Consider the following 24,800-nt stretch of genomic DNA (forward strand, 5'->3'; position numbering starts at 1 on the left):
TTTTTTCCGTGGGGATACTACAAAGACGAGAGACTGCCACAATTTGGACGAAATAACCCGGAAATTCATAGTAGCAGAAGAAACCATTAAAAATGATAAAAGAGCATTCAGACATTTAAGAGACAACTTTTTACGGTGATGTCGCACTTGCATTGAGCAACAGCGGGGCTATTTTAAAAAAATTCTGGTAATTAAACACCTATTTCTTGGTTTTAATGATCATCATGTTAATAAAAATTTTGCAGTAACCACATTTAGATTTCAATTTTTCCATTGAAGCCTTCAGAATAATAAAATGAAATTTTTAGGGTAGCTACCTGATCAATAGAGCAAGTTTTTAAAAGCCAAATGGAAAACCTTTTTTATGTGATTTTATTTTTTTATGGGCCCTTGAAGTTATGAACATACTGGGTAATTTTATCTTTCTTGGCATTTAATTCTTTTTATTATTCCATTCGAAGATCTAACGGTAGTAAATGTTACCATACTGAATTGGCCTATCTTTCAGCTTAGCACACAAAAAAAATCAAGCATCTAGCGCAATAATTCACGTCACCATAAATAAAAATCTCATCGTACTCGGCGATCGATGAAAAATTGAAAAAAATTTAATAACTCCGAAAATACGAAAAATCGTATAACACACATGGGGATGATTCGGATAGCCCTCTAAGTCCTCTACCTCCCAGCTTCAGTATATCACTACTTTTTGGGACACCCTGTATACTAGACCATGAGAAGCTGCATATGGCTCACAAATTTTAATGAGCTGCCTGAGAGCAGTTAATACCAAATACACAGAACAGTAAAAACAAACAAAAAAAAGTGTGCGTGTACTAGTGTACAAACGTAAGAAGTGAAACTTCTTTATGACCTTATTTTTCAAAAAATAATTTACTTCATGCAACTTTACAGAAATACGTCGAATCACGCGTGGTAGGCATAAGAAAAAGATTGCGCGTAACGGAAAAATGTCACGCGTAACGAAAAAATGTTACACTAAATTTTTTTCCAACCCCGATAAAGAAGTTACACTTTAACAACAACAACAACAATTTGTTTTTTCTGTTCTATATGATACGATCTTAGGATACGATACATTTTCGTCTAGTGTGCTGAAGGCCTTAGTGTCAATTTACTCTGTGGTGTCAATGTCACTGTCTACAATGGTCAATAGTGTCAAATGTCAGTTAAATTTAAACAACAATTTTTTCGGCGTTTTACGAATACGCGGAAAATGTGTCGTATTTAATATGCATATGAGTTTTATTTATTAATCATGGAAGTAGACGATGCTTATGAAGAGATTGATGGTTCAATCCATAGTGTACATGTGCGAAACTTTTTTTGTCATGATAATTTGGAGATAAGTTTTAATAGAAATGTTAACTTTATTGTTGGAAGGAACGGTAGTGGGAAAAGTGCTATTTTAACAGCTCTCATAGTTGGTTTAGGAGGCAGAGCTGCTGCTACGAATAGGGGAAGCAATCTTCATTGTAAGAGGCATTCATTGTTTTTTCAGAATTTTCATGAATATTCATAAGACTTTTGTTTATTTGTGTTCTGATATGTTTTGCAGCATTTATTAAAAAAGGTGCTAATTCAGCAACAATTGAGATTAAAATCAGAAATAGCAGTCCAAGAGCTTATAAGCATGATGTTTATGGTGATTATATTACAATAGTAAGAAATATCAACGCTTCTGGTGGATCCAGTTATAAGGTTAAATCAGCAACAGGTATGACGCTTTTTCCTAACAATGTAAACATTTATTTTGCATACTATAAATATTTTGAAGTTTTCAGCCCATCATACAGTTATATGCTAATTACATAGATTTTCTTATTTGGGATGTAGTAAGCACAACTACATTTTAGTTACATATAATTTTATGAGATTAAATAATAAAACCTTATTCCTAATTATATTATCAAACTATTTTAGGTGACATTATTTCAACAAAATTTGAAGAAGTGAATGCAATTATTTTAACACATGATATCCAAGTGAATAATCCAATCTCGGTCTTGAACCAAGATGACGCAAGAAGTTTCCACGCGTCTGATGCAAAGAAAAAGTATATGCTGTTTAGGAAAGCAACTAATTTTGATCAGACAGAAACTAATTACGTCAAGGCATTGGAAAACTGTAAAAAGGCTGTGGCTATTTGGAAGAGAAAAAACGAGGTAAGAGATATCAAATTAATTAAATTACACTTTACATAAGTATTTATTCCTTCATATGAAACTTAAATAGTTGGCCCAAAACCTACAACACATACATTTACTGTACTTTATCCGTAGCAAAGTAATTGCAAACAGGAAAAGCAAAGGAAAATACACTTGTAACTACAAAACACTTTTAAAACAATTCCAAATATGTTCAAAAAAAATTTTTTCCCTCTTCAAGGAAATACCATTTATATATGTATATAAATTAAATAACCCATTTATGTTTAAAGGCTTGTCAAGAACTAGAAAAAGAATACAAAAAATGGAAGAATATACATGACCAAATGCAGTCGAGAGATGAAATTGAAGTACAGAAACAAGCTCTACAAAATGAATACTACTGGAGTGAAATAGCTGAGTTTGAGCACGAAACTGCAACCATACAAAAAGAATGTGAAAAACAAAGAATTAAATGTGAGAAACTTGTGGAAAAGTTGAAGAATATGGAAGAGAATTATGGAAGCAATACATCTGCTATTGAGTAAGTTTAAATCTATACTAATATTATAAAGCTGAAGAGTTTGTTTGTTTAAATGCGCTAATCTCAGGAACTTCTGGTGCGATTTGAAAAATTCTTTCGGTGTTAAATAGCCCATTTATCGAGGAAGGCTAAGCTAAAGACTTTATTATATCATCACGCTAAGACCATCAGGAGCGGAGCACTGTGGGTAAAACCACAGGGCACAGCTAGTTGTATCTATTTTGCCTGCAAAAGACAAAATAATTACATTATATTTAGATATTATCTACAATCCAATAATTTGTGAATTTTTAATACAACTTCCGCTGTAAATGTTATCAGTTGACCCATTGACAGTCAGTCATGTAAATAATAATGATTTTACATCTTATTGGTGTCATTTTATATTTTTTATTATATATTTTATGTTGTATTGTATTTTATGTACATGTACATATATATATTATAAAGGCGAAAGTTTGTATGGATGTATGGATGTATGGATGTTTGTTACTCTTTCACGTAAAAACTACTGAACCGATTACAATGAAATTTAGCACACATATAGAGGGTAACTTGGATTAACACATAGGATAGTTTTTATCCCCGAAATCCCACGGGAACGGGCACTATGCGGGTTTTCCTTTGCAAACGCGGGCGAAGCCGCGGGCGGAAATCTAGTGTACATATAAGTTTTCCTGCAAACCAAAAGTAAGCTTTTATGCATTTTATAAAAAAAAGCGAATAAAAAACCAATTCTTAAAATCTTTCAGTTCATTAAAGAAAAGTCTCAAGGAAAAGAACAAAGAGAAATGTGCGCTAGAAACAGAGCTACGGGAACTCGAGGACGCGTTGCGAGAGGCGCAGGGCGCACATCGTAACACGCAGCGGGCGAGTCACAAGCTGAACGAGTTGCTAGCTAGAGAGAACAGGAAGGTCACGGATTTGGAGCGAGAGATACAGAATATACAGTGAGTTTGTGTTGTGTTGATTTATTTAAATTTCGTACTGCATTTACGATGAAAGTTAATTTTCGCTCTATCCGAAATTCTACAAGTATATAATATATATAAGTAATCTTTATTGCATTTCCTCATAATATTATAAAGAAAAAAGCTTTTTTTTCCAACTAACCAGAAAGCTTTTATATTTCTAAGTTTAATTTTTTTTTTCAATTCGGGGCAAGCAGCTATTTGTTGTATATAAATAACTTTTTTAATAAAAGTTGTTTTGTATACGCTAATATTCTACCATTAATTTCCCAACAAGATCAGGCAGCGCGGCGTCTCAACGCGCGGAGTTAGAAGCGCACGCGCAAGCCGCAGAAGAAGCGGCTAAAACAGCACGTGCGAGATACGAGACGCAACAAAATGATACGTCACAAGCACGAGCTAATGCAGCGCATGCACAGCCATTGGCTGACCGCGCTGTGGGCAGGGCGCAGCAACAGAGGGATAAACTTAGTGAGTGGTGGTCATAAAAAAAATAGATTTTAGTAAAAAGCTCATTTTTTTAATTTAATTTCCATCTTTCTAAATTGTTAAAATATTTTCTTGCATACACTACATGGTTCTTAAAAAATGTTCCTGCAATCAATATTCTTCTTAATTTTATACAAATATCGTGATTTATATAGAAAAGTATATAAAACTAGATTTCCGCCCGCGGCTTCGCCCACGTTTTCAAAGGAAAACCCGCATAGTTTCTGTTCCCGTGGGATTTCCGGGATAAAACCTATCCTATATATTAATCCAAGTTACCCTGGAGGCGCTTGAGGCGATAGAGAGGCGTGCCAAGAGGCTCATAAACGACGATGACCTAGTAGGCAAAAAGCTCCAGAGCCTCGGTCACCGCCGCAGAGTGGCCAGCTTATCGGTCTTCTATCGGATCTAATAATAATAATCTATATTTAATCTATATTTTATTGATAATCTAGTTTTATATACTTTTCTATCGGATACACTTTGGAGAGTGCGCTGCGGAACTGCACGATCTCGTTCCGCCATCCCCGTTCTTCTATCGATCGTCGAGGCGCACAGACTCTAGGCATCGCCATATGGTGGACGTTCCATGTACCCGGACTAAGCGGTTTGGTTCCACATTCTTTATCCGAACCGCGAGGGACTGGAACATGCTTCCTGAGTCTGTGTTCCCCGACGACTACAATATGGGGGTCTTCAAGCGTAGAGTGAACAGGTACCTTCTAGGGAAGCGCGTTCCATCTTAGACCACATCTCAGCTTAACATCAGGCGAGATTGTGGTCAAGCGCTTCCCTATTACCAATAAAAAAAAAAAAAAAAAAAAAAAACCCTCTATATGTGTGCTAAATTTCATTGTAATCGATTCAGAAGTTTTTACGTGAAAGAGTAACAAACATCCATATAATATCCATATATCCATACAAACTTTCGCCTTTATAATAGTATTAAGATTTGTAAAGTATTCCACAATATTATATGTGTTATATCTGCAATGCAGAAATTCTTCCCTGCAATTTGTTTTTTATTTACTACACGTAATTCGTACACGTTTACGTGCACGAAGGATGCACAACGATAGCGTTGTATAATATGCATATATGTATTCCTAATAATTTTGCAATTATGTGTATGAAGCCAATACAACAAACGTTTTTCGTCTATACTTATTCTAATATTATAAAGAGGAAAGGTTTGTATGTAGGTATGGTTTTCACGCATAAACTACTGGACCGATTTTGATGAAATTTGGCACAGATAATCTTTAGACCCTGAGAAAGAACATAGGCTACCTTTTATTGCGAAATATGTACCACGGGCGAAGCCGGGGCGGACCGCTAGTATTTTATATATTAGTCACACAAATTGGTCCTTCAAGGCTAACCCACAATATTACGATAGAACAACTGAAGCAACAACTCCGCGAGCTGCAGTCGCGTGGCGGTGACTCGTTAGCCGTGTACGGGAGCAATATGGTGGAGCTTTGCCACAAGTTGAAGACCTGTGGGGACTTTAGCGCGCCACCGAGGGGGCCTGTAGGTAAGTAAATACAACTATGGAGTTTCTTGCCGGTTCTTCTCCATAGATACTGCTTTCCGAATCGGTGGTAAATTAAAAAAATGTTATGACGATTCAAAAGTGCTTTTATAAGAAGTCTAATTGAATAAATAAATGTTTGAGTTTGAGTTTGAATATGAGCTAGTATATAGATAAGATTATTAAAGCACTTTACAAACAAATCGTTTACAACGTTTATTTAGACCATTTTAATTAAATCCAGTAGTAAAAAAACACATTAAATACGAAAAAAGAAAAATGTTAAAATCATAACTAAAGTTAAACACTCAATAAATTATTTCTTTTTTAGGGCACTATTTAAAAGTGAAAGACAAAAAATGGGGTGGTGCTTTGGAGCACATAATTGGCGGATCACTTCAAACTTTTTGCGTTAATTCGCCTGAAGATTCGAGAAAACTATTCACTATAATGGGCAAGGTAAGCAATATGTTGTTTTATGAAAATTATTGCATGCTATCTATGTAGTTTTAAAAATGTTGACAGTTTTGAAAATAAAAATAATACACTAGTTGCGCTCCGCGATTTCACTCGCGTGGTTCCGCTCATGTTGGTCTTAGCGTGATGATATATAGCCTATTCTTCCTCGTGGAATGGGCTATCTAACACCGAAAGAATTTTTCAAATCGGACCAGTAGTTTCTAAAATTAGCGCGTTCAAACAAACAAACTCTTCTGCTTTATAATATTATTATTAGTATATTCAGTTTTCATCCGTCAATTATTATTGTTCTTTCAAGTTTATTTATCATTTTTTTTAGGTATACGGCAAGAATCCAAAGCCAGCGGTAACATGCAGCAAGTTCCTACCAAAAGTGCACGATGTGCGACGCAACACAGTTCGCGCGGCTGGCTATTGTTCCGCGTTGGAAGCGCTCGATATATCCGACACTGTTGTGGCCAATTATCTCATAGATAATATTGGACTGGAGAAGATCCTGCTTGTGCCGGAGCATGGTGAGTGATTTGGTTGGAATTAAAATAGATTTTTTTAAGGAAACTGTGTTGGCGTATGTTGGATTGGGATTATTATTGAAGTTTTTTTATGATCGGATACAATTTCATGAAGTTTTTTTTTATGCATAAAATTTGAAATGGCCTAAAATATTTTTTTCTCGAATACTTATTATCGTAATATTATAATGAAAAGGATTTTTTTTATTTACCTATTATTTAAACCCTTAAAAAATATTCAAAAAGTGCAAAATAAGGGAGCGAAATTCAAACTTCCAAAACGCGCAACCATTGGTCGAACGAAATGTGACGTCATCTGACACGACATTGTATTCATCAGCGTCGAAACTCATACTGTTTTATAAGTTTTTTGAAAAAAATAAATAATTTTTTGACTTCTTCCATGGTTTTAAAGTTATTAAAACTGCAAATATTACGAATTAACTGAAAAGTCCACAGTAAACACTAAGGTAAACATAACGACATATTATGGAGCTGTCAGCTGCCGGTCATTATGACACTAAAATCGTGCTTTCTGTGTTAGGATAGAAGACTTTTTTCTCTTGCGGTACCTTCATGTAATGCTTTTTAACCGACTTCAAATAAAGGAGGAGGATCTCAATTCGACCGTATATATTTTTAAGCTATTGCATAGCTTCTATCGCGGGCCTTGAGCGCGGGGACCGAATTGAGACATTCCGTAACGAAAAAACCTCACGCTCCCCACTCTGACGGACACGGAAGTGTGGCTTGAAGGCATAGCATGCAATAGTTTTACCGTGGCAGTCCCCGAGTGCCACACGTCTTTTTTCTCTTGCGGTACCTTCATGTAATGCTTTTTAACCGACTTTAAATAAAAGAGGAGGATCTCAATTGGACCGTATATATTTTTATTTATTTAAATAAATAAAATTCATTTATTTCAGGCTACATAGTTAGTAAAATCTTATCCTAGTGTTAGTATTACCATCTATTAGTCCATGGTATTACAAATTACAATTACCTATTAACTACATACATTTATTCCTACATCCTAATTTACAAAGTCAATGTTTGCTAATAACATTATCAAAATAGTTTAATACCTTTAAAACAATATTTGTACTTTTACTCTTCCGATCTCTAATAGAAAAAATCATTTTTCTCATTATCGCATAAAAGTCATTTACCCTATATAATGTAAACATCAAGGAGGCACTACAGTAACGCGGCAGGCCCATAAATATCCTAAACGCGTTGTTATATTGAACTCTTTGAATGTTTATGGTCCTACGTGTATAATTAACCCAGAGGTTGCTCGAATAGAAAGACTGACAATACGAGGTAAAAAGAAGCTTTTTAACATTTTTACTGCACTGCTTAAATCTGCTTATTTCAGAGGACGCGATCCGTCTGTCGGACACGGTGGAGAACGTGCCGGAGCACTGCGCCAAGATAGTGACAGTGGACGGCACGGAGTACCACCCGGCGCCCGGCTACCGCTGCTACGGGGGGGCCGCACGGAGCCCGAGATACTTGCACCTTAGCACTGCGCAGCGCAAGAAGTAAGTATAATCATTTCATTCATTGGGGGTCGCGGAAGAATTCTAACAAATACCCGCGGCCCCATCATTAAAGCGGCTCGACGGAACACAGTGGGGTTTTAGTCGGTAAGAATCCGACATAACCCACGGCTCCTTCCCCGGGGGCCGTGGGTATCTTTGGAAGATTTCCCCACTATAAAAAAAAAGGGTTCCGTACCCAAAGGGTAAAACGAGACCCTATTACTGAGACTTCGTTGTCTGTCTGTCTCCAGGCTGTATCTCATAAACCGTGATAGCTAGAAAGCTGAAATTTTCACAAATGATGTATTTCCGTTACCGCTATAAAAAGATACTAAAAATTAAAAACGTAAAATATTAAGGGGAGTCCCCATTGCCGAGTTTTTTTGTTAGACGCGCTCTGCAAACATCTACTTCTGACTCGCGAGATCAAAATCTAGCTAATGTTTATATATCGATTGCTGCTCGTGTCTTACCCACTATTTTAACATACTTTTTCACGTGCGAGTAACGTTTGACCCTAACAGGAAAAAATACTTTAGTTATTTGAAACATCCTGTAGAGATAAACTACGATAACATGGCGCGCCCCTCCAAATTACTGTTTCAATGTGTGTAGTGACATCCTTACGAAGGAGTTTGTATGTAGTTGTACGTATTCGTCTTTAGTACTTTACGTCCAGATTTGTTGGTCAACTAATCATAAGTTGCCGAGCGCCCAAGACAACGCACGTGTCGTTTTCATAGAATACGTCAGTGCAGCGCCATTACTAATAATAATGAGCGATTAGAGCGTGACTAGTCGAGCAACAAATCCGTGGATTTGTTTTTGTTTGACGGCCGTCTCATTACGCACACATGCGTTGTGAATCTTGGTGGTGCATTGTAAATACTTTCACAAATACTTTCAAACGTTTTGAATTTTGGAGGGGCGCGCCATGTTATCGTAGTTTATCTCTACATATGAACAATAGCTGTGTCCCGCGGTTTCACTCGCATTTCTCCGCTCTTGTTGGTCTTAGCGTGATGATATATAGCCTATAACCTTCCTCGATAAATGGGCTATCTAACACCGAAATAATTTTTCAAATTGGACCAGTAGTTCCCGAGATTAGCGCATTCAAACAAACAAACTCTTCAGCTTTATAATATTAGTATAGATTTGACATTTATTCAATGAACATAATATATTATTTACATATAATATATATTAACATAATATATAATACAGGCAAGTGGAAGCAGAAATAGCAGAAGCGGAAGCTACACTCCGTTCACTAGAAGCAGAAGCGGAAAGGCTCAACTCTGAGGCGGCACAAGCTCGTGACGCGGAACGCAGCGCGGCTAAAGCGCTTCAAGCGCTGCTCGTCAACTTGCACAGGAAGGAGGAGGAGGCGAGGGAAGCGGCTTCAGCGCTGGATCAGCAGCAAGCGCCGCATTATGCTGTGCTGGTTAGTTATTCATAATGATTTTTTTTTCGGTAAAGTTGGATATTTTTTGTACAATTAATATTTCACATAAAATTCCCATAGCTCATTAATGAAATTCAGTTAAAATTTTATCATTTTAATTGCTGAATTCCTTTGTAAGTGCTCATAAAGATAAAACTTATGTTTTACTAGCTGTGTTCCGCGGTTTCACCCACATTGCTCCACTCCTGTTGGTCTTAGCGTGATGATATATAGCCTATAGCCTTCCTCAATAAATGGGCTATTTAACACCGAAATAATTTTTCAAATCGGACCAATAGTTCCTGAGATTAGCGCGTTCAAACAAACAAACTCTTCAGCTTTATAATATTAGTATAGATTAAAAAAATATTTATTTATTTAGGTGGACGAATTAAATATTACCAAAGAAAAAGTACAATCGCTAGCTCAGCAAGTGGAGAGTCAGACAGCCGAAGAGAACAAATGTAAAGAGAAAGTGGACGAAATTGAAGAAAATATTCGAAAGATTAAGGCAAAGATTGCGAAACTTGCTGTTAATTGCAGAGGGCTTAGTGTGAGTATATTTTTTTCACTAGCAGCGGAAATAGTTCGTACTGCATTTTTTTGTTTTGTTTTAACTTTTAAAATTAAAATATAAAAAAACTAAGTACAGTATAAGACCTTAGAAGTAATCATTTGGTTATAAAACTTAATAAGAAACATAAGTAGGCGAAAAACGAAAAAATATAATTAATTAATTTATTCTCAGTTTTTTTGTATATAATTGGAATCCAAGAATTTCCAATTATGATAAAAGTTGTTCAAAAATGTTCTGCAATAAAAAAAAGAAAAAGTTATTGCCGAAACCCGGGATCGAACCAGGGACCTTTAGATCTTCAGTCTAACGCTCTCCCAACTGAGCTATTTCGGCGATAAAGGTTGTATCAAAATAACAAGTCGCGTTCAATGTTGAATTCAGAATATTTAATTGATAAAAAAAGGAGGTTATCTATTCGTTGGAATCTTTTTTAAGTACTTTGGTTTCTCGATTTCTTGATCTTTATTTTGCAAAAAATAAATTGCGATACTTTAAAATGGATGACATGAATAAATTTAAAATGATAATAAAAACCAAAAAAAATATATAATGATATTCGCGTTAAATAAAAAACAATAACCAATCTATACACGCCGACAGGAGGAGATAGAGCAAGAGCAACTGAAAGTGGAGCAAGGTGCTACCGAGCGTGTGAACGTCGAGCAGCGGCTGCGCGAGGGCGAGGGCAAGCTGCGGAGCGTGGAGCAGATCCTCGCCGAGAAGCAGGCGCTCGTGCAGCAGAAGGTGCAGGAGGCGCTCATGCTCTGCGCCAGGGTGGACAGCCCGAGGTGGGTGGGCGTGTGTGTGTGTGAGTGAAGCGAGCGCGGGCGCGTTACGTGTGCATGTGTGTATGCGCGTGTTTGCGTGTGTCCGGTGTGTGAGGGTATATGTGTGTGCGTGCGTGTATTTGTGAGTGTGTTTAAAGGTTCTTATATTTAGTTATAGTGAAGATAAGCGAATTTTTTGTATCGTTTGTGTGACTTGAGTTTGATTATATGCAGGGACAAGGCGACGGTGACTAGCGAGCTGAAGAAGACGCAGCTGAAGCTGAGCTCGATGTCGAGCGTGGGGCTGAGCCGCGCGCAGGTGGCGGAGCGGCTGCTGCACGTGGAGCGCGGCTACCGGCGCGCGCGCCTCGCGCTGCAGCGCCTCAGCGCGCTCATTGAGGACGTGAGTGTGTGTGTGTGTGTGGGGCTGAGCCGCGCGCAGGTGGCGGAGCGGCTGCTGCACGTGGGTGTGTGTGTGTGTGTGTGGGGCTGAGCCGCGCGCAGGTGGCGGAGCGGCTGCTGCACGTGGGTGTGTGTGTGTGTGTGGGGCTGAGCCGCGCGCAGGTGGCGGAGCGGCTGCTGCACGTGGGTGTGTGTGTGTGTGGGGCTGAGCCGCGCGCAGGTGGCGGAGCGGCTGCTGCACGTGGGTGTGTGTGTGTGTGTGGGGCTGAGCCGCGCGCAGGTGGCGGAGCGGCTGCTGCACGTGGGTGTGTGTGTGTGTGTGGGGCTGAGCCGCGCGCAGGTGGCGGAGCGGCTGCTGCACGTGGGTGTGTGTGTGTGTGGGGCTGAGCCGCGCGCAGGTGGCGGAGCGGCTGCTGCACGTGGGTGTGTGTGTGTGTGTGGGGCTGAGCCGCGCGCAGGTGGCGGAGCGGCTGCTGCACGTGGGTGTGTGTGTGTGTGTGGGGCTGAGCCGCGCGCAGGTGGCGGAGCGGCTGCTGCACGTGGGTGTGTGTGTGTGTGGGGCTGAGCCGCGCGCAGGTGGCGGAGCGGCTGCTGCACGTGGGTGTGTGTGTGGGGCTGAGCCGCGCGCAGGTGGCGGAGCGGCTGCTGCACGTGGGTGTGTGTGTGGGGCTGAGCCGCGCGCAGGTGGCGGAGCGGCTGCTGCACGTGGGTGTGTGTGTGTGTGGGGCTAAGCCGCGCGCAGGTGGCGGAGCGGCTGCTGCACGTGGGTGTGTGTGTGTGTGGGGCTGAGCCGCGCGCAGGTGGCGGAGCGGCTGCTGCACGTGGGTGTGTGTGTGTGTGGGGCTGAGCCGCGCGCAGGTGGCGGAGCGGCTGCTGCACGTGGGTGTGTATGTGTGTGCGTGCTAGTTTTATGTCAAACGTGGAGCTCAGCCGCACGTGTTTACATGAAAATGGTTACGCTCAAAGACAAAAAACTCCCATTGAGCGAAAAAATAGTTCACGACGCGTTGTGGTTGCAATAACAGATTCATATCGCGGAATTCCTGTTATGGCCTCAAAAAAACGCTCACAACACGTTGTGACAATAAAAGAAACGCTACGTGTAAATTTTTCATATATAAACGCATTATGGCAATTTCTTCAGAAAAGCCGTGACGCGTTCTGAAAAACTTGAAAGGAAATAAAATTTAACAAAATAAATCATCGACAGATTGAAGCCACATCGAACAAGCATTTGAAATTCTGCCAGCAAGTGCAAACGTTCATCGCGAAGCGCGTGCAGTACTGCTTCCAGTCGATATTGACTCTCAGAGAATATTCGGTGAGTAAAAAAACGCAATAAAATTTATTTTTTGCACTTTTTATAGAATGTTTAATTTTTCTGCCCTATTTTTATAGTTTTAAAATTTAAATGTGTTATCATGGCGTGAAAATGTGAACACACAATGACTTCATACAATGCAAGTTTCCAAATTCGTGGGATCTTACTTTGAATTCTTGTTCTTCTTTTATATGAACTTGAACTCTATGTGCTGGTCGTGAGCGGGGCGCTACCGGGGGCAGGGCTAGTGTGCCGAGTCACTTTTAAACATCGAGCGGGGGAGTGGGACTAGATTCCAATGTTATTAAATCACATAGGAATCGACATTTTTTTTTATTAAGCTATTGCATAGCTTCTATCGCGGGCCTTTAGCGCGGGGACCGAATCGAGAAATTCCGTAACGAAAAAACCTCACGCTCCCCACTCTGACGGGCTAGGAGGTGTGGCTTGAAGGCATGCTATGCTTTACCGCGGCAGTCCCCGAGTGCCACACGTCTTTTTTTGACGTGATAACATTTTTAAAATCGTTTTAGTCGGGTGACATGTTCAGAAACTTGTGTCACACCAAAATCTCACGAGCGCGATCGCAGGTATAAGGTAGAGAGAGACGGACCGATCTCCCGTCTCATCTCGAGCGCTGCCACCAATAAGACGTTATCACGTAAACATCTCGATCGTAAACCTACTTTACAAACGACCAATTTTTTTTTTGTAATATTTTTGTGACCTTATTAACGTGGAATCACTGAAATTTCCAATTTTGTGTACTAGGGTCGCATAGAAATAGACAACGCGCGTGGCACACTGCAAATCGTATGCGCGGGTCGTGAGCGGGGCGCCACGGGGGGAGGGAATACCCGGGGGAGCGGGGCGGGGGGTGCGGCTTCCTCCACGTCGTCACTTTTAAACATCGAGCGGGGGTGGGACAAGCTTCCAATGTTATTAAATCGCATAGGAATCGACATTTTTGTGACTCTATTATGAAATTTCCAATTTTGTGTACTAGGGTCGCATAGAAATAGACAACGCGCGTGGTACACTACAAATCGTATGCGCTGGTCGTGAGCGGGGCGCCACAGGGGGAGGGAATACCCGGGGGAGCGGGGCGGGGGGTGCGGCTTCCTCTACGTCGTCGCTGTCGGGGGGCGAGCGGTCATACTCCACCGTGGCCTTCATGATGGCGCTGTGGGACTGTGTGGAGCTGCCGTTCTATTTTATGGACGAGTTTGACGTGTTTATGGTAAGTTGGGGGTGGTGGGAGAGATGGAAGGTTTTTTTTGTATGGAAATAATTTGTCAACAAAAGTGTAACCTAAATGTTGTGCATCATAAAATAATAAAAAAGTATGTTATAAAAATTATTTTACCATTTTAATCAGAAATTAGTACAAAGTTAAATTTTTTAGTTCCAAACTTTTAACCTTTTGAACGCCAATGACATCTATAGATGTCATGCGCAATCGTGCCCTGTGCGCCAACGACACCTATACATGCCAAGAAACAGATCATAGATAAATACAAAATAAACATATTAAACCTTTACTTTTACGTGTTTTATTTATACAGTTTATGAACTGAATCCCCAGTTATTACATAATTGTACACAGTAAACAAAATTGCCAAGTAGTTATTCAAATATTTGATGACAAAAAATAACTTAATTAATGGCTAAAAAAGCATGTTCTCTCGCGCCAATGACATGTATACGTGCCTACTAGTGATGTAGTGTAATATTCAAGTAACTTCATTAAAATTTCAGCGAAATTACTCTAATTCGCTTAATTTTTGTAATAACTACAAAAAAAATATATAAGCTTAGTCACTGAGAAAAAAGGTAAATACTACATTCTTTGGTATAATACCATATTGTCTATATTGTGGATATTGTTGATTTGAATATTTTCCTTTTCGCCAATCATGCGCATCCCTAGCACAGTATCGATATGCAATCCCTTCTGCGCCATTGACATGAATAGATGTCGGACTGGTGACGTCGTAAGCGCGTGCCGTGTTGTTAAGGACGCATATACAAATTGACGCGCATCAATTTTACGTTTTGAGTCTTACTACTACACGTGCACGGCTCACACACACAGCGAAATGCGAGAAACGACGAAATTATGACTAAACTGACACGACTTGATAATTGAACTTATTTTTATTGCCATGTTTTTTTTTTTAATTTACTTTGATTTGTTTGTAACGTTGAATGGTCACAAAAGTAGATACCATTTACCTAATTTCATTGGACAGTGATTGATTGGTAAACAAGTACTTGCCAAAGTGTACTTCGAAGACGGCTACTGGAACTAATAGATGATTAGAGCTACGTGTACCAAGTTTGGGCTCATTTTGTTAGTTATGTTGAGACCTTACCTCCGGACTTGATGGAGTGACCTGAAGGTGTACTTCGAAGACGGCTACTGGAACTAATAGACGAGTAGAGCTAGGTTTGCCGAGTTTGGGCTCGTTTTGTTAGTTACGTTGAGACCTTACCTCCGGACTTGATGGAGTGACCTGAAGGTGTACTTCGAAGACGGCTACTGGAACTAATAGACGAGTAGAGCTAGGTATGCCGAGTTTGGGCTCGTTTTGTTAGTTACGTTGAGACCTTACCTCCGGACTTGATGGAGTGACCTGAAGGTGTACTTCGAAGACGGCTACTGGAACTAATAGACGAGTAGAGCTAGGTATGCCGAGTTTAGGCTCATTTTGTTAGTTATGTTGAGACCTTACCTCCAGACTTGATGGAGTGACCTGCAGGTGTACTTCGAAGACGGCTACTTTAACTACTAGACGATTTGAGCTAGGTGTGCCGAGTTTGGGCTCATTTTGTTAGTTATATTGAGACCTTACCTCCGCAATTGATAAAGTGACCTGCAGGTGTACTTCGAAGACGGCAACTGGAACTTACAGACGAGTAGAGCTAGGTGTGCCGAGTTTGGGCTCGTTTTGTTAGTTATGTCGAGACCTTACCTCCGGACTTGATGGAGTGACCTGAAGGTATACTTCGAAGACTGCTACTGGAACTAATATACGAGCTGAGCTAGGTGTGCCGAGTTTGGGCTCGTTTTTTTAGTATATAATTTTGTTGTGGTATCAAATGCAAGTGGGTTTTCGAAAACTAGAAAGAAAATACTTTTATTTGGCACATACATACACTACTGATAGGTACTTGCAAATACTTTTTAAGTTCCAATATACTGAAACATTACTATAAATAAAATGTTGTGTGGTTTTATGAAACCACGGTAAAAGTGAAACTGTTCGAACGGTTCCGAACACTGCTTTGTGTAGCGCATGTCGCGTGCCGAGTAGGTATACCTACTCGGCAGCCGCGATATACGCGACATGCGCTACACAGACCAAAAAGTTTGAGACGATGTAATAAAAGTTTCACTTTAATAAAATCTATCAAAAATCTTATATCATACGTATATAATATGTATCTTTATTTATATCTAACTAGCGACCCGCCCATGCTTCGCATGGGTGCAATGGCACGGCCGCGGCGGCCGGCCGGTACCGCCGCAAACGCTACGTCCCGCAATTTTTAAATCTGTAATATCTTCGAAAATATTCACTTAAATCATACGGTGTAAAGGGCCATATAGATCTATATTAAATGAACAATGTATTTAAGGTATTTAATTGGTTAAGAATTAATGCTGTATTGGTTAAAATCGCTTCGAAAATTAGCCATTATTTGTCGTAAAAAGTAAATGACAAAAAAAAGTAATTGTGGGTTATCCATAAGAGATAGACATATACCATCACGGACTTTTCCGTAGACTTTTTCAATGTGTACAATACTTAGTACATTATTTTGATAGAACTCGTAGGGTTCAGCCTGCGTTTGCAATGTAAGCGGAATAAATGTTATTATTTACGACATCACATTAGAAACCTCAAAAATAACAGTACTTTTCCACTATTTAATGGATGTTATTATACATATAAACCTTCCTCTTGAATCACTCTATCTATTAAAAAAAAAACCACATCAAAATCCGTTGCGTAGTTTCAAATATTTAAGCGTACAAAGGGACATAGGGACAGAGAAAGCGACTTTGTTTTATATGTACTATGTAGTGATGATAGTGATAATGTAATGTATCTATCTATTTATAATCAACTAGCGGTCCGCCCCGGCTTCGCCCGTGGTACATATTTCGCAATAAATATAAAACATAGCCTATGTTCTTTCTCAGGGTCTAAAGATTATCTGTGCCAAATTTCATCAAAATCGATCCAGTAGTTTATGCGTGAAAACCATACATACATACAAACCTTTCCTCTTTATAATAATACTAGCGACCCGCCCCGGCTTCGCACGGGTGCAATGCTGATACTAAATACACTACAGAAAAATTGTGAACGTTGTATAGGTATAAAAATATAGCGGCCCGCTCCGGCCGCGGCATCGCAATTCGCACGGGTATAAAATACATAGCCGGGCAGCCGCAAACGCTACGTCCCGCAATTTTTAAATCTGTAATATCTTCGAAAATATTCACTTAAATCATGCGGTGTAAAGGGCCATATAGATCTATATTAAATGAACAATGTATTTAAGGTATTTAATTGGTTAAGAATTAATGCTGTATTGGTTAAAATCGCTTCGAAAATTAGCCATTATTTGTCGTAAAAAGTAAATGACAAAAAAAAGTAATTGTGGGTTATCCATAAGAGATAGACATATACCATCACGGACTTTTCCGTAGACTTTTTCAATGTGTACAATACTTAGTACATTATTTTGATAGAACTCGTAGGGTTCAGCCTGCGTTTGCAATGTAAGCGGAATAAATGTTATTATTTACGACATCACATTAGAAACCTCAAAAATAACAGTACTTTTCCACTATTTAATGGATGTTATTATACATATAAACCTTCCTCTTGAATCACTCTATCTATTAAAAAAAACCGCATCAAAATCCGTTGCGTAGTTTCAAAGATTTAAGCGTACAAAGGGACATAGGGACATAGGGACAGGGAAAGCGACTTTGTTTTATACTATGTAGTGATAGTGATGCCACTTTGCGTTGTAATTTTATAACTCAAGAACAGGCTCACCTATCCAAACAAAATGTTTAGGCTTTTTTCAGACTATTAAGTACATGGTTTATGTGAAGTTTGGTAAGGTAGAGTAGTGTATAGTATGGTAGAATAGGGTAAAGTAGTGTAGAGTAGAGTAGTGTAGGGTAGGATAGATAGGGTAGGGTTATGTAGGGTAAAAGATAAAAAAATGGATAAAACTCAAGAAAAACAATTCTTTTTAATTAATTCTTAGTTTTCATTATATTACTATGGCAATTTGATGAATGTTCCTGTAGTTCCATATTTCTTTTGAATCTTGGATCGGTCAATTCTGGAAGGAGGCTGTTCTTATAAAATCGAATTAAATGTGTCTTCATGTTCTCCTTCAAAAATTGATCGTCATATCTTTCCGGTTGCCCTTCGGGTGTATCATCACGACTACCTTCACGTAGCTCTAATCGTCTATTAGTCCCAGTAGCCGTCTTCGAAGTACACCTTCAGGTCACTCCATCAAGTCCGGAGGTAAGGTCTCAACGTAACTAACAAAACGAGCCCAAACTCGGCATACCTAGCTATACTCGTCTATTAGTCCCAGTAGCCGTCTTCGAAGTACACCTTCAGGTCACTCCATCAAGTCCGGAGGTAAGGTCTCAACGTAACTAACAAAACGAGCCCAAACTCGGCATACCTAGCTCTACTCGTCTATTAGTTCCAGTAGCCGTCTTCGAAGTACACCTGCAGGTCACTCCATCAAGTCTGGAGGTAAGGTCTCAACATAACTAACAAAATGAGCCCAAACTCGGCATACCTAGCTCTACTCGTCTATTAGTTTCAGTAGCCGTCTTCGAAGTACACCTTCAGGTCACTCCATCAAGTCCGGAGGTAAGGTCTCAACGTAACTAACAAAACGAGCCCAAACTCGGCATACCTAGCTCTACTCGTCTATTAGTTCCAGTAGCCGTCTTCGAAGTACACCTTCAGGTCACTCCATCAAGTCCGGAGGTAAGGTCTCAACGTAACTAACAAAACGAGCCCAAACTCGGCATACTTAGCTCTACTCGTCTATTAGTTCCAGTAGCCGTCTTCGAAGTACACATTCAGGTCACTCCATCAAGTCCGGAGGTAAGGTCTCAACGTAACTAACAAAACGAGCCCAAACTCGGCATACCTAGCTCTACTCGTCTATTAGTTCCAGTAGCCGTCTTCGAAGTACACCTTCAGGTCACTCCATCAAGTCCGGAGGTAAGGTCTCAACGTAACTAACAAAACGAGCCCAAACTCGGCATACCTAGCTCTACTCGTCTATTAGTTCCAGTAGCCGTCTTCGAAGTACACCTTCAGGTCACTCCATCAAGTCCGGAGGTAAGGTCTCAACATAACTAACAAAACGAGCCCAAACTCGGCATACCTAGCTCTACTCGTCTATTAGTTCCAGTAGCCGTCTTCGAAGTACACCTTCAGGTCACTCTATCAAGTATGGAGGTAAGGTCTCAACATAACTAACAAAACGAGCCCAAACTCGGCATACCTAGCTCTAATCGTTTATTAGTTCCAGTAGCCGTCTTCGAAGTACACCTTCAGGTCACTCCATCAAGTCCGGAGGTAAGGTCTCAACATAACTAACAAAACGAGCCCAAACTCGGCATACCTAGCTCTACTCGTCTATTAGTTCCAGTAGCCGTCTTCGAAGTACACCTTCAGGTCACTCCATCAAGTCCGGAGGTAAGGTCTCAACTCTCAACATAACTAACAAAACGAGCCCAAACTCGGCATACCTAGCTCTAATCGTTTATTAGTTCCAGTAGCAGTCTTCGAAGTACACGTTCAGGTCACTCCATCAAGTCAGAAACTAAATATGAAATTTATAATCCCATAAGTATAAAATCTATAAATAAAATAAATGCGTGAAGGATCAAGTTTATTAGGTGAAATATTTTGTATTCGTACAGTGATCTTTTCGTAAACGAGGAGCTGCTTACAAGCGTCACAGTGTCTACTCACAACGGCGGCTGAGCGCAGACTAAATTACTAAAATATTTCATTACAAATTGTGTTGCAATAATTCAAGGTAGTGACAAATAAAATAACCCTTATTTCAATGCAATAAGTATCACGCGTTACAGCTAAATATGTGAAAAAATAAGATTTGATTTTAATTTTTTTCTCAGCCTATTTGTAACATTTTGATAGTTTTATCTAGTACCTTTTTGAGTTAGACATGTCTACTTACTTAAAATATTTTTAAATAAATCAATTTGTTTTATTAAATACAAGAAAAATGTTCGTTTATTCAGCACGATATTGTCAATTTTGGGTGAAGAGGCAACGGAAATTATTTTTTTCAATATTATAAACCAAAATTTTCGACTTAAAATATAGTACCATTTAAAGATTAAGGAGTAATCTATTTATGGTAATTATTAGTTAAATTTGGTTTTGTACTATTTCGCCGCAAAATGCACCGAAAAACTGCGTATTTTTGTCAGATTCGTAAACGCGTCCTTAAGTGCGGAAAGTTGTAAAAATATTTTATCGAGTAGGTATCTACCAATATTATAATCGCAAAAATGGCAAGTGAAGAGTTTTATAGTACAGAAGAACTATTGCGCATTTTAGAAGTTTTCAAAATTTATTACCTAATAAGTCTAATCAGTGCCTTTATTAGAATATTCTTATGATACAAATTGTCGCTATGTCATATCAAAATATGGTAATTGACCTAAATAGGTACCTACATATAATTAGTATTTGTAATAACTCAAGTATTAAACTAAATGATTGGAAAATAAATATGTAGTTTTAATGCAATTCCCTTTATTTAAAGGTAATAGTTGTTTTGATATTTACAAATAAACACTCCACAATAATACCTATAGTTCATATAAACTTAATAAATAAACTCGATAAGTTATAATAATATACAGCTACACATCCCTAATCAGAAGCGAGAGATTATAAAAAAAAGGATGGTTGCCCGCGCCATTGGCATGTATACATGCCAATGGGGCGTAACTGGTAGAGAATAGTGCTGTAACTTGCTGCAATTTTATATGTATTTTTGTATCTCAAAAGGTTGATTTTTTTGTTGATAGTTGCTATAAATGTGGTCTTAAGTTTTTACAGTAGGAGATGAGGTTAAATAAATATTATTTTTGTGTTATAAGCTGTTTATTCAAATATTCAGACGTGAATTATTATGTTTATCGATAACATTTTGGACTCCCTACTATTTTCAAGGTTATCTCATTGAATTTGTGGCTTGGCGTGGAGGGCACGGCGATGCGTTTTTGCTCTGGCGGTCAAAAGGTTAACAAACTACAAGCTTTCAGATTTTCATAGTAATTTTGACTGCATATTTATCATTTTGTGGACAAAGTTTACATAGAAACTACAAGACTATTACTATCTTTTTCCAATGTCTATTTTGTGTAATGCATTCACGTATATTGAGTTTTTAATTACTGATATACAAGGAATAAATAAAACAACATAGTATAAATAATATATTTATTATACTAATGTAATATACACAAGGAATAAATAAAACAATACAAATTATACATTTATTTCTCAAACTCCACCAGGACAACGTGAACCGTCGCATAGTGATGGACCTCCTCATCGACCACGCGCTCAAGAACAAGAACCGTCAGTTCGTGTTCCTCACGCCACAGGACGCGTCCGCGGTCACCGCCAGCCCGCACATCACTATACACGTGTAAGTATACGTATAACTATCTGTGCTCTGCGGTTTTACCCGTAGTGCTCCGCTCCTATTGGTCTTAGCGAGATGATATATAGCCTATGATGGCCTTCCTCGATGAATGGGCTATCTAACACCGAAATAATTTTTCAAATCGGACCAGTAGTTCCCGAGATTTGCGCGTTCAAACAAACTCTTCATCTTTATAATATTCGTATAGATTTTCAGTTCTTATCAATTCTTATTTCTCAATTTATAGCATCTTAATATGTACATACTAGCTATTGATTTTATAGATAAGGATGCAAATGGATTTGCGTATATTTAAAAAAAAGTAGAAATTTGACAATGAGGCGGGATTCGAACCTGCGTTTTCGTCGTGTCCTTCAAACGACTGATCATTCCTTATTTTTCAATTTCTAATAATATTTTATACGCTAATAAAAGATTGTACACTGCCACAAACTTATCTGGACCGGTAGCCAAAGTAACTTACCACTCCAACTAGATTAGAATTTAGAACTTAAAAAATACCAGTTTTTATATGTATGAAATTTACGTGTTGTATAGATATTCGCTCCAGCTCTGACCAGAGATAATTTTTTTTATCTATGTTATTCGGAGTTGATTCAGCTAACCTAATATGTAGTAAAATAATTTTTCAAATTGGTTCAATAGTGTCGCGAGCTTATTCACTGCAAGCAGATAAATTTTTCACTGTCCTGTATATCATAATATCTCGCTATAGATTGTTTCTAAGGAAAATAGACTACTGGGATGGGAGTGACTAATGGGATTTTTTTGTTACAGAATGGCCAACCCACGCCCGTGAATCTCAGTTATGAATCGTTGCCATCAAGCACCAGTGATATTACATTGTAATTTTGTATTTTGTATCGTTTTAAATATATTGTTTTTAAAATAAAACACAGTCGTTTGATTGAAAAAGATCATCAACACCATTTATTTAATACTATTCGCCATTCAAAATTACATCAAAACGAGTGGAACGATGTACTATTGCACTATACAAACACTTCCACTTTGAGATCACACACGCTTTGGCGAAACTACGAGCGTTTGTATGACGGCGCCTTACACTAGGGCCTTTCACACACGTAAACTTATTGAAAAATTTAGTCAGTTCTATGTACAAAAAAAATGTGTCTCGAGGAATTTACGTGTATGAAAAGGCTTTTAATTTGATGGAATTGTTAATAGGAACATTATATGCATCTTATTTGCATAAAGGTAGTTTTTCATTCGTTATTCAAGTATTAGTAGATTTTATTGGAAGCATTTCAAATCGCCGCTCTACAATCGCTCGTGAACGCCAGTGACCAAAGTCTAGAGACAAAGTTACAAATAAATTGATATAAAATAACTTATTCCTATTCGCTATGAATATGGTTAAATTTTTATATATTAACAATCTAAGTCTTATTTATAAGGCGAGCCCGCCTTGGGTGATAAGCGTAATCGTTGGACTTATTCCTACAATTTTTATTTACTAAATGAGCATCTATCGGCACCGCAAATTTTGCTAAATTGTGATAATTCTGCATTTATCGCTCTAAAATATACAGATGTCAGTTTTACATAAGAATCACTCAACATGTATGTCATATAAATAATAAAATTATATATTTTGTGCGTCCGATAGAACCCCAATACCCGGATAATTGTTCAAACTTGAACTACAAACTCAATTTCTATTTTTCTCAGTTGTACAACTGATTTTCTATTTTATCTAACATCAATTATTAAGTAAAATTAAATTAAGAACATGCAGTTTTGTAAGCATATAACATTTCAAATACATGCTATGTACTGAACATTTTTAAAATTATAACACATTTCTATAACAAGTTGTTCACTAATTTTAAGTGAGTCAAAATAATATTAAGTCAGTTCTATTCAACATAGCATCAGTGCTATTGAAAGTTAACATTTAGAAACAAAGATATATATTACAGTTAGAAAATTGTATAAATAATAAAGCAATAAGCGACTTAAAATACGAAAATGATGTGATTTGTTTCATGGAATTTAAACAAATTAAAAATAATCACTATATAAGCTTCTTATTTAATTTTATACATATTATTTTCCATGTTAATCGAAATATTATTTCAATTATAATTTGGGCCTACTTAGTCTATTACTGAGATAATTTATATAAATTTGAATTAATTTACGATAAATATTTCGCTACTAATTTAACATCTGGTTAAAGCTCTTATCCAGAAGTCTTTGGCTAATAATGTTAACATTGCATTGGAAAAAGGAGGGCTTGATGTAATTAACCATAAATGATTTTTTATTATTTCTTAATAAAAGGCATGCAAGTAAGACTTTAAGTAGTCGCATTGATTCTTATTATGTACTATGATCTGTTTTATAAAAATATATTTGCAATTTGTGAATATATGAAATTGGAATGTAAGATAGATTAATGAATCTTACGTCGAGATTAATTTTTGTACACGAACCTATTATTAAACTATAATTTTTTCAGTTGAATTAATTTTTTCGTAAGTAATTTTTTTCCAATATTTTTTTTATCATTTGACCGACCTCAAAATATGTGTTAGTAACATGCACAATCAGGCATTAGTATTTTAGTATATTATTTTGCCAAAACACACTTTAGTGAACGTTAGTAATATGAGGTCGTTTTTACTGAAATTCTATACCAATTTATATTTTACTGAAGTTATATTTTTTAAATGGATAAATTAACTTATGTTAACAAATTTTATATAATAAATTAGTGCTTCACATAATATAATATGTGATAGGAGACAGAGTTCCTGTTATTAATTTAACAAAGAAAGTCAGTTTAAACTAATATTTACAATTATAAGTAGTTTTGTAATTACATAATATAATATATTAAGGTATTATGCTGTGACTATTTACAAATTTAGGTACCTTTACACCTTACGTTAACAATTTTTTTTGTATTACATGTAAAAAAAAATTGAAAAATAAATACACACATATTCAGTTTCGGACAAAGCACGAGCATAAGTTAATTTTGAAATTTTAATCGTGAGCTAGTTCTGATTTTCCGTTATTTAAATAAATTTTTATATTGCCTTTAAAATGCCTTATGAAATTTATTTAAATTTTTCTATAAATTTTCTCAACTAGGCCGTCCATAAGCCCTATTATCTTCAACATTTAATTTTGTTTTTACAACAATAAATTGCTTGCTGAAAATAATATTTTAATATGCTTTCTTAGATGATTTAAGTGATTTTAAATGTTAGCCTTACCAAAACGAGAAGTTCATT

At 37.7% G+C, this 24,800-nt stretch overlaps 1 protein-coding gene and 1 non-coding gene across 2 annotated transcripts; one reads left to right on the forward strand and one right to left on the reverse strand.

Moving 5' to 3' along the window:
- The first annotated feature begins 1,195 nt into the window (after positions 1 to 1,195).
- Positions 1,196 to 22,513, forward strand: SMC6 (Structural maintenance of chromosomes 6). Its single transcript, XM_090102443.1, has 18 exons — positions 1,196 to 1,496; positions 1,580 to 1,738; positions 1,945 to 2,186; positions 2,462 to 2,712; positions 3,465 to 3,662; positions 3,961 to 4,154; positions 5,572 to 5,709; positions 6,038 to 6,165; positions 6,506 to 6,701; positions 8,077 to 8,242; positions 9,470 to 9,689; positions 10,072 to 10,242; positions 10,867 to 11,054; positions 11,268 to 11,436; positions 12,646 to 12,756; positions 13,763 to 13,996; positions 21,383 to 21,516; positions 22,312 to 22,513. The coding sequence occupies exons 1-18, from the start codon at positions 1,280 to 1,282 to the stop codon at positions 22,331 to 22,333; spliced, it is 3,138 nt and encodes a 1,045-aa protein (XP_089958569.1). The 5' UTR covers positions 1,196 to 1,279; the 3' UTR covers positions 22,334 to 22,513.
- On the reverse strand, positions 10,527 to 10,599 carry TRNAF-GAA (transfer RNA phenylalanine (anticodon GAA)). Its single transcript has one exon. It is a non-coding gene; the product is annotated as a tRNA-Phe (tRNA).
- Positions 22,514 to 24,800: the final 2,287 nt, after the last annotated feature.

The sequence above is a fragment of the Colias eurytheme genome, chromosome 6, assembly GCF_061535395.1.
Source record: "Colias eurytheme isolate Ceu_HAF_F1 chromosome 6, ilColEury1 Martin Lab GWU primary, whole genome shotgun sequence".
Lineage (NCBI taxonomy): Eukaryota > Metazoa > Arthropoda > Insecta > Lepidoptera > Pieridae > Colias > Colias eurytheme.